Here is a 10,233-nt window from a genome sequence, read left to right on the forward strand (position 1 = left end):
GACCTGGTATGTTGGTATTTTGGGGTCCTGCACCCCTAACCCTAAACCTCAACAAGAAGGAATGTGATTTGAATTTTAAGCCATCCTCATTTGCATGTTCCTCACTTCATGTAACTGATTTGAAAAAAGAAAAGTTACTGCTCTGGCAAGTTGTACCTTGAAGAGCTGGAAACCCTTCCCCAGCAGGCTGAATCAATCAGATAGAGTTCCCTTCAAACCCACCTCTTGGCCTTGCCCAATCCTGTAAGTACACATGATCACATTTCAGAATAAAGCAGGTAAAATAACCCATTGTTAATTCTCCAAATCAAGACTTGTGTAGATTAAGCTTCACATTCTCATTTACATATCAATTTTGCTTTGTCACACAAATTTTTGGGGTTTGGAGCCAAGTTGTGATGTGGAATGAGGGAAGAAAAGACCTTAAATAGAGAGGAGTGAGAGAAAGTGACTATCTTCAGTTGCTAACCATTGCAAGGAGTTCCAGTCCCTGAGAGAAGCTGTAGAAGGTAATGTCTTTGTTCACTTTGGCTGCATTTCTCTAAATTTTCTAACTGGAGATTTCTTAAAAAAAATATATTTTTCTAATAGTTTTTATGATATACTAATTAGTAATTCAAATCATTGAATTTCTCAAGAATGACTGGTTTCATGAACATGTGCTGGAACCAGTGTTAGAGAATGTACAGAAAGAGTGTCTTAAGGGCAAATATCCCTTGACGCTTAGATGTGCAGAAGCATCTTCTGTGCTGACCTCCCAGAGCATTGTCTGGCTTGCTATCTTCCCAAGTGAGAGCTCTCTAAACCTGGAGCTCCCTGGAGCTTGGTTTTGCAAACTGAATTCCTGTCTTGATAATTCTCCATTGATTCTTCCCTTATTAATTTGACAATGGGGTAAGTGGGGATTGTTCAAACTAGATGGACTAAAGCCACAACCACCTTGGGGCTATGAAATTCCATTGAGATTAAAGCAGGTTGGAGAAACTTTGTAGCAAAATTGGGAGTGTTAAGCCTAAAAGACTTCTGGGGTCTCCCCTAACTTTAATATTTGATGATTCTGTGTGGTGTTATGCTGGGCGATTGTTGTATATACCAGCATTTGTGAGACACACATGATTTCATTGATCCTCTTTGAAATCAAAGGATGAACAAAACCAACAAGAGATGTCTCAAAGTGGAATGGGCCTCCCCTGATTCTCAGAGAAATGAAGTGACTTGTCCAAGGTCAGCCAGCCAGCAAGTGTCAGAGTAGCCATCCATGTCAAGGATGCAGTGTCCCAAGAAAGTACCTCCATGCCCAACGTCTTCCCCACTCACCTGTCATGTTGCCTGAATTCTGATGTGTGTGTGTATGTGTTGAGCGAGGGCTACATGTCTCTCCTTATGCCTTAGTAGTTGAGGCTTGGAGAGAGACAATGGAAAGTGCTTCACCTCTCTGGGCTTCAGTCTTTTCTTCTAGAAACTAAGGGGATTGACTTGCCTCTTTCCAATGTGGTATAATGGAATGTAGCCTGGATTTAGAGTTACAAGATTTGTGTTCATATTCTGCCTCTTGGACTTACCAGCTGTGTGACCACAGGCAAGTCACAGGGAGTGAGTAGCAGAGTCTAACTCTGAGCTCAGGTTCCGTAAATCCAAGCTCATTGGTCAAGTTCAGTGTTCCTCCCAAGGCTGATTTCACAGGAATCTCTGTCCCATACTCATCCAATTCTTCTACAAGCTATTCCTTACACATGCTATCCCATTTCCTACTTCCATGTATTTGCATAGGTTTTCCCTCCTTCCACATCTCCATGTCTTTGGGTAGATCCTATCAAATCACAACTCAGTGGTTACCTCCCACACCAGGCCTTTCCTGATCTTTCCCAGTTGTTAGTGCTTCTCACACACCTGCCCTGGAAATTACTTTGTTTTTACCCATCTTTGTACAAGTTGTAGACCTCAGTTGAATGTAAGCCTCTTTGAGGTCAGGCACTGGTTTTGGTCTTTGTCTTTACATTCCTGATACTTGATACAGGACCTAGTGTATAACATCCCTCTGAGAAGTGTTTGTTGGATTGAACTGGATGGAAAAGTAATTTTCATTTTTGAAGAGGTTACCCACAAAGAAGGTTAGGAGTTACTCTGTAGACCCCAAAATACCGACGCCAGGTCATGCTGAATGAAATCAACTCAAGTCTTCTCTCAACCAAAAAGAAAAGTAAAGTTTATTAAAAGTTCTCTCCCATTAGACACAGAGTAAGTCTGTGCTAGGTCATTCTATGGCACTCTCACTATTCTATGGGCTCTCTGAGACATGGAGACAAGATGGGGTCTTATATAGAGAAGGTTGTGGGAGGAATCTAGGGGAGGTCTAGAGGAGGAGTTTGGGGAGGGTCTTCAGGAAGAGTTAATGAGGTCAATGAGTGATTAAGGGTGGGAAGTTGCTGGAGGCTACCTGGAGACTACAGACACTGGTGGGCTAGGCCAGTTCAAGGGTGGATTGATATTTTGATAGGCTCAAGGGTGGGAAGTCTAGTAACAGGAATGCCAAACAGAGGTTTGGGCCCACAATGTAAGGCTTATTGCCTCATGCAAATGCCTCATCAAATGAGAAGATTTAATCAGAGTTCAGGGGGATTCCCAGAGTCTATGTCTCAAGGACTCAAGGAGAGCTAGAGGGGCCTCCCAGAGCCATACCTCATCAATTTTCAGTTTCAAAAAATCCATCTCAGTCTCTTATGGTCCTGTTTTCTCAGACACCATGAGTAAGATCAGTGAGACCGTGAAGCGGGCCAGGGCTGCCTTCAACTCTGGCAAAACTCTGCCCTTGAAATTCCAGATGCAGCAGCTAGAAAACCTCCAAAGGATGATAATGGAGAAAGAAAAGGAAATTGCTGCAGCCCTTTATGGGGATCTCCACAAGGTACTGATTCAGTCCATGAGCCCACCCTTGACTAGGAGCCCATTGTAGGGACTATGGGTCATGCCAGAGGGATAGGGGCAAACCATATCTTGCCATTATAGAGCTTTGGGTAGAACTGGGGAAAGAAGATTTACACTCACAGAATTGTCCCTTCCAGCTTGAAATCCTTTGACCCTGTAAAATACAAGGCCATGGTGTAAAGTGCCAGACAGTAGGGCATAGATTTTCAGGGAAATTTCACAATTTGGAGAAGAATGTAGAGGGAAGTAATTTGGGATGACTTTGAGATGGGACTCAAAAGAATGGGGCAGAACAGGAGTGGGAAGGGTATTCCACACAGATCAGAAGTAGAGCAAAGATGTAGAGGCCAGAATGAGCCCAGATTGGGACTTGGTCTAACCAGAGTGGAGGATTTGAGAGAGAGAGAGACAGACAGACAGACAGACAGACAGACAGAGAAGGGAAGAGAGAGAGATGCTCCTGGCTGATTTTCCAGCATCCATGCAACAGACCAAGTCAAGCCAACAGTATAGCTGACAGATATCTCAGAGTTGCCCTAGTCTGGCCCCTCAGTTTACAGAAGATGACAGGAAGTGACTTGAACAAATAGCCATGATCATGCTTTCTTCTTATGCACTCGTAGCCCACCACCTTCTTGGGCCCCTTTACAACCTCCTACATACAGTTGATGTCTTTTTCTGGGACTTCGTGGGTAGGAGCCATGACCAAGCTCACAAGTGAAACGTGGTATCTGAGGAAAAACAGAGACTACAAGACTGACAAAAGAAGAAAAACATTTATTCACGAGTTCGAACCCGGGTCCAACCATACACTTAAGATGGAGGACCCCGAGTGTCTTCTCGGGCGTTCTTTTAGTTCTTTTATACAGTTCTTGCGGGGAGATCGGGAAACACAAAGGCCAGGGATTGGCTGACAGACAAGTATGAGCCTTAGAGATAGTGGCTTGGCGCCAATTCTATAGGGGCCAGGGGAGGATGGTTGAGATACAGTACCAGAATCTTGAAGGTCACCAGGACATCGTGGTTAGGGTGGGGCAAGTAATGTGCTGACATTTCTTCTTGCATTTCCTGGTTTGGGTGGCCCTTTCTCATTCCCCACTTCTTTTTGTACAGAATCTAAAAAGCAGAGGTACAAGTATGGGGGCTCTTTTCTGTCTAGGCAAATTTGCATGCTCTCGCCCACCCTCACCGAAATAAAAGTAATGAGAAGGGACCTCAATGCATAGATAGTTTAGATAAGATTTGGGCCAAGCCAAAGGAGACATGAGGGATTAAGTAAGAACAAAGGATTCCCAAGGTGTTGCCTAGGCCTAGTGTGGATAGGGGGAAGGGGCAGAGTCGGAGGTTGGGAAAGGAATTTTACAGATAACAATTTTACAATACAAATTGCAGTTACAATTTCACAGACTGGTTTCACAAGTTGGTTTCACAAATTGACCTAGACCCCAGGTACCCCATCAACAAGATTACAATTTTACAATACAAATTGTAGTTACAACTGCACAGACTGGTTTTACAAATTGGTTCCACAAATTGACCTAGACCCCAGGTACCCCATCAGGAGGAAGGAAGGCTCCTCCTGGATCATAGTAGTGTTCTCTAGAAATAGTCCCAGGATAGCCCATCACTAAGAGGATTGGCCAGGGCAGTCAAACTGCCATAAGATTCATGATCAAACTGGGGGTGAGACTCAATCCTTGAGTTAGAGTTCATCTGTAGTCTCATCTAGCATACCAATGTTTGAGGAGCCCATCCTTCTGGGTCACTGGCTGAGTCACTGGTGACTTGCCCAGCCAGATCAGAGATTTAAAGTTGCAAAGAACATCTGAGATCATCTTGCCTGCCCACCCCCCTTTTTCTTTTTTTTTTTTTTTTTTTGCAGATAAAGAGACTGAATCCCAGATAAGACAGTGATCAGTCTAAAGTCACTTAGACTTTAGTCTAATTCTTAGTCAGAATTTGAATCTAGGATCTGACTCCAAATCTACTTGTCACTCTTCTTCATTCTTAAAGAGGACCAGGACATGCAAGTGAATTGGATTTAAGTCAGGGCTCACTTTCTCTTCTGGAGTCATCTGGCTCCTGTGGCCAGATATAGATCAGGACAACTGGAGAAGGCCTGGATGCAGTGGCTTTTTTAAGCTAAGGTCTTTAATACCTCTTTTGACTAAGGAATCTCCCATTCATTGATTAAGCCTAGATAAGAAATGAGGCAGAGAATGGCCTCTTTGCCTAGTCAATAAAAGAAAAAATGATCAGTTTGAAAGGGAAAGACCCTTAGAGTTTTGGCCAAAACAGAAACAATTGCTATTTACATTCACTCTGAATCAGTCTGGGCCCAAACAAAGACCAAGTGGGACTTGGCCTGGGACCTATGGTTGGCCAATCAAAGAGAGCCAGAGTGATTTGGGTGTAAGACCTAGTCCTTAAGAAAAAGAGTTTCAGGTATGAAAATTGATAATCCTTTGGGTAGAACACCTGCAGGTAAGTGGATGATTCCCTAAGTGGGCAGAGAAAAGACAGACAAGACAAGAGCTGTGTTGCCCAACCAGCCTGTTTACCTCCGGTCCCCAATGGGGCAGCTCCTCTTTCTACTCCCAGAGATTGTTGTTTGTTCCTCCTTAGCTCTCAATGAGGGCCATGACATAGAGGAGGTGATGCCATAACATGCAAATGAATTGACCCAAATCCGATTATTAGCAACTTGGCCTTGGATGAGGGCTTTAAGTCCTCCAGGTCTGTTTGCTGGACTCTAAACAGAGGATGGTCTGCACCTCTCAATTCATTCTGGGTCTCCTATTTTACAGGTAGTAAGAAGGAGAGTCAGGATTTAACCTTCTGACCAAAGGGCCAGCATTCTTTGTACCCCACATTGTGTCCTAATGTTGGGTTTGGATGATCACTCAGCCTCTGTCTTCCCTCCATTAGATTGTGGCCCCTTTCCTTCTTGCCCAAATATCTAAGTGGTTCAGTGATGGGCCTGGAGTCAGGAAGAGATGAGTTCAAATCTGGCCTCATGCAGTAGCTGTGTGACCCTGGGCAAGTCACAAGCCCTGTTTTTGCCAGCTTCCTCATCTATAACATGGATATAATAATAATACCTGGCTGTCAGGTATGTTGTGATGATCAAATGAGATAATTATAAAGGGTTTAGCAAAGTGCCTGGCACTTAGTAGTCAGGATATAAATGCTAGCTGTAATTCTTATTACTGATCATCCCTTCATCTTTCAAAAGTAATGAGATGTCGGAAAGACTGGGAGTGGAGAGACTTCGATCAGGATTGGGGGTTTGGCCAGGGCTGGGGGACAGGATCTTGGTCCAAGTAGACAGCATTAGACAGGTGTGGAACAAGCCTGGGTGTCTATGCACATTTGTGTGCATGCAGACATGCTGATGTGTGTGCATGTGTCTGTGTGGTTTGGTGTGGTCTCTGATCTCTGAGCCTAGGGGCTTAGGTCAGGAGAGGAGCAGGAGACAGGGGACTAGAATGGTGGTCACTATGGGAAGGAAGCCTGTACCTCTCCCCCACAGAGGTGCCACAAGCTGGATTTGTCCTGTGCTGGTTACAGCTTGATGTGGAGGGGCTAAGGGAATAATACTATGGCCCTTGTATTAATGCGGTACAGGAATCATAGGGTGTGGGACCTTCACACTCTGGATGAAGGTGTATTTATTGTATCCTATAGGCAATGCTGCGGTCCTCAAGCCTTCTGAGGTGAGTGAGAAAATGGCTGTCCTGTTGGCCAAACTGCTCCCTCAGTACCTGGACAAGGTGAGTCTCAGTCCCAAACCTTCTCTGTAGGGGAAAGAAAGGGCCCTTAGAAGTCCCATGGGCAGAATTGGAGGTGGGGGGGGGGGTGTAGTAAATCCTGCAGAGCTGAGGGACCCAGGCTGTCTCCTATGCCTCTCCTAGTTTGTAAACTTTGTACCTCCCAAGTCAGCTCTGGATACTGGCTGGGGCTTAATTAATTTTATTGAATTAGCAAATTCCTGAGCTGTTACTTGCTATCTGTGACCTCAGGCTAACCACGTAACTTACTCCTCTGTAAAGTGAGGGGTTAGTCTAGGATGTCTTAAGATCTCTTCCATCCACAGCCCTATACTCCAGGCATTTTAGAGAGCAGGAAACTGAGGCCCAGAGAAAGTGACTTGTCTAAGATCACACAGCTAACTAGCTGCCCCTGATTCCCAGTTGAGTGTTCCTTCCCCCACATGGAGCCATAACTTTTCATATTTGCTCTTTCTATTAGTATGGTAGAGGTCTCTGGAGGAGGAAGGGGACTCAGGGCTCACCATCCCACTTCATTCTGAAACATTTCCTAAGTAGGAGAAATAACAATGGGGGCCCTGGGTCTCAGAGCCAGTAATTCCCCACCTGCCTCCCTACCCCCACACAACACCCAGTACTGCTGTACAATGTCCCAAGACCACTCAACTTAACTCCTTTAGGTTCAAGAAAGTGCTAGGTATTTCAGCAAAGTGTTCTAGGTGCTACAAGAAAGATGAATTTTAAAGAGACAGCTTCTGCCTTCACTGAGCTTACATATTAATGGGAGGATAAAACACAAGTCCTTTGGAATTATCTTGGATCATTGTATTGCTAAAAATAGCTAATGATGGGGGACGGGATCCCAATAGGTTCAGCAGGAATTATGATCTTATCTAAGACCAGAAAACCTGCAATATCTTCTGGAAAGAATTCAAGGTCTCAGGCTTAATTGGAGTGAGAGTTGTAAAAGTTCATTGTTATGCTTCTATGAGAATCGGCAAGAGGCCTTTAGGGGACCTGCAAGTGAGAGGGGTACATGCTTTTACCTTTAAAGGGTAGGGCTGCCATTATCAGGGCTGACCAGATGGGAGGGGCCTCAGTGCATAGACAAAGGTCAGAGCTGACCAAGAGGAGCAGGTGAATAGATGGTTTAGATAAGATTTGGGCCAGGTTGAAGGAGACAAAAGGCAAGGACAAAGGAGGGTGTGGGCCAGGCCCAGAAGAAATGAAGAGATTAAGTAAGAACAAAGGGGTCAGAGGGTGTTGCCTAGTGGAGTATGGGATAGGGAGAAGGGGCAGATCTCAAGGATGGGAAAGGACAAATTGCAGTTACAACTGAACAGACTGGTTTTACAAGTTGGTTTCACAAATTGATCTAGACCCCAGGTACCCCATCAGCTAAGTCATTCACAATTTATCATTGTTACAATGTTGCTGTTGCTTTGTATGATGTTCTCCTGGTTCTGCTCACTTCACTTTGCATCAGTTCATATATTTTTTTCCAGGTATTCCTGAAACTATCCTGTTCATCATTTCTTATAGCACAATAGTATTCCACATTACATATATATACCACAACTTGTTGAGCCATTCCTCAATTGATGGACATTCCCTCAGTTTCCAATTCTTTGCCACCACAGAAAGAACTGCTATAAATACCCTCATACAAATATATCTTTTTCCCTTTAAAAAAAATCTCTTGGGGATAGAGAGTGATGGCTTTGTTAGGTCAAAGGGTAAACCCTTTGGGTATAGTTCCAAATTGCTCTACAGAATAGTTGAACCAGTTCACAACTCTACCAACAGAGCATTAGTGTTTCAATTTTTCCACATCCCTTCCAATATTTGTCATTTTCCTTTTCTGTCCTATTAGCTAATCTGATAGGTGTGAGGTGGTGCCTCAGAGTTATTTGAATTTGCATTTTTCTAATAAGCAATGATTTAGAGAACTTTTTCATATGGTTGTAGAAAGCTTTGACTTCTTATTCTGAAAAGTACCTGTTCATATTCTTGACCATTTATTAATTGGGGAATGATTTGGATTCTTGTAAATTTGACTCACTTCTCTATCTGAGAAATGAGACCTTTATCAGAGCAACTTGATTTTAAAAATTTCCCCCAGCTTTATGCTTTCCCTCTAATCTCAGCTGCTTTGGTTTTACTTGTACACTTCCTTTTTAATTTATTGCCATCAAAATCACCAGTTTTACATCTGTTTGCTCATAAATTCTTTCTTTATGATGGAGAAGAATTTAAGGATTAAGTGGGGAGGAAGGGGAATTCCAGGAATAAGGAATAATGTGAGCAAAGATACAGAGATAAGAAAGACAATGCCATTGACTGTGATTATGAAAAGAATTAGCAGGGAATAAAGTTAGAAAGTCAAATGGCACCTAATGGTGGAGGAAGACTGTTTGATTATCTGCCTGTGGAAGGTTATCCAGGAGTCAGTCAGTCAATAACATTTATTATATGTCTATTATGTGCCAAGTACTGTACTAAGCACTGGAGATACAAATAGGAAAAAGAAAGTCTCTGCCCTCAGGGGGCTTACAATCTAAAGAGAGAAGACAATATCTAAATGAAGTTAAAAAGACAGGGCAGGCAGGTTAAGGGGGAATGGGGAGAAGGTAGCCTGGACTGGGGCATGATGGAGAAATCCAAAGAAGTCAAGCTGAGTGGGAAATGAAAGGATGATTGGCCTGGGTAACCTCCTTTAACAGAGATTTGGGGAGGAGTTCATCACTCTGTCCTCTCATCAGAGGACAGATGAAGTGGCAGTATCAAGACTGTTGCAGTCTTGCATTTTGTTGAGGCTCCCAGGGGGTGTGATGGAGAAGTGGGGAATAAAGCAGCGATAGTATTCCAGCCAGGGGACCCTCAGAGCAGAGATTTGGAGCTGGCAGGGACCTTTGAGGCCATTTGGGTCCTCTGATGCCAACTCCAGAGCTGTCCCCACTGGACCACCTGAGAGTGTTTTCTGACTGATCTCCTCTATATGTTTTCATGGCAGGACCTGTTTCCAGTTATTAATGGTGGTGTTCCTGAGACCACAGAATTGCTTAAGGAGAAATTTGACCACATCCTCTATACTGGGAGCACAGGAGTGGGCAAGATTATCATGACAGCTGCAGCCAAGCACCTGACCCCAGTGACCCTGGAACTGGGAGGGAAGAGTCCCTGTTACATTGATAAGGACTGTGACCTTGACATTGCCTGCAGGTGAGACTGGACATCAGAGAATCACAGACTACTAGAGATTGGGAGCTGGAAGAGGCCCAAGAAGCTTAGTGTCATAGTATCACTGAATGATTGAATCAGTGAAAAAATGCTAGATACAATGTTTCAAGCACTAGGCTCTGTCCTGGGGATACAATAACAAAAGTGAAGACAGTCCTTGTGCCCCGTGAGCTTATGTTCTAATAGGAAGAGACAACACATATGGAAAGGGGTGGCCAGGTCTGGAAAATCTAAGGGTGGTGAGTAGAGTCATAGAATGAGCAACTGTAGTATGGTAGAAAATCTGTTGAGTTTGGAG

General features: G+C 43.9%; 1 protein-coding gene across 1 annotated transcript; it reads left to right on the plus strand.

The window, feature by feature from the left end:
- The first annotated feature begins 252 nt into the window (after positions 1 to 252).
- On the plus strand, positions 253 to 10,050 carry LOC138167991 (aldehyde dehydrogenase, dimeric NADP-preferring-like). The gene is made up of 3 exons (XM_069096966.1): positions 253 to 509; positions 6,613 to 6,698; positions 9,709 to 10,050. Exons 2-3 carry the CDS (start codon positions 6,654 to 6,656, stop codon positions 9,919 to 9,921), a joined length of 258 nt encoding a protein of 85 aa, XP_068953067.1. The 5' UTR covers positions 253 to 509; positions 6,613 to 6,653; the 3' UTR covers positions 9,922 to 10,050.
- The last annotated feature ends 183 nt before the right edge of the window (positions 10,051 to 10,233 follow it).

This window comes from Petaurus breviceps, unplaced genomic scaffold (genome assembly GCF_028583685.1).
Source record: "Petaurus breviceps papuanus isolate PSGF00001 unplaced genomic scaffold, PetGlider_PUasm1.0 346957, whole genome shotgun sequence".
NCBI classification, from domain to species: domain Eukaryota; kingdom Metazoa; phylum Chordata; class Mammalia; order Diprotodontia; family Petauridae; genus Petaurus; species Petaurus breviceps.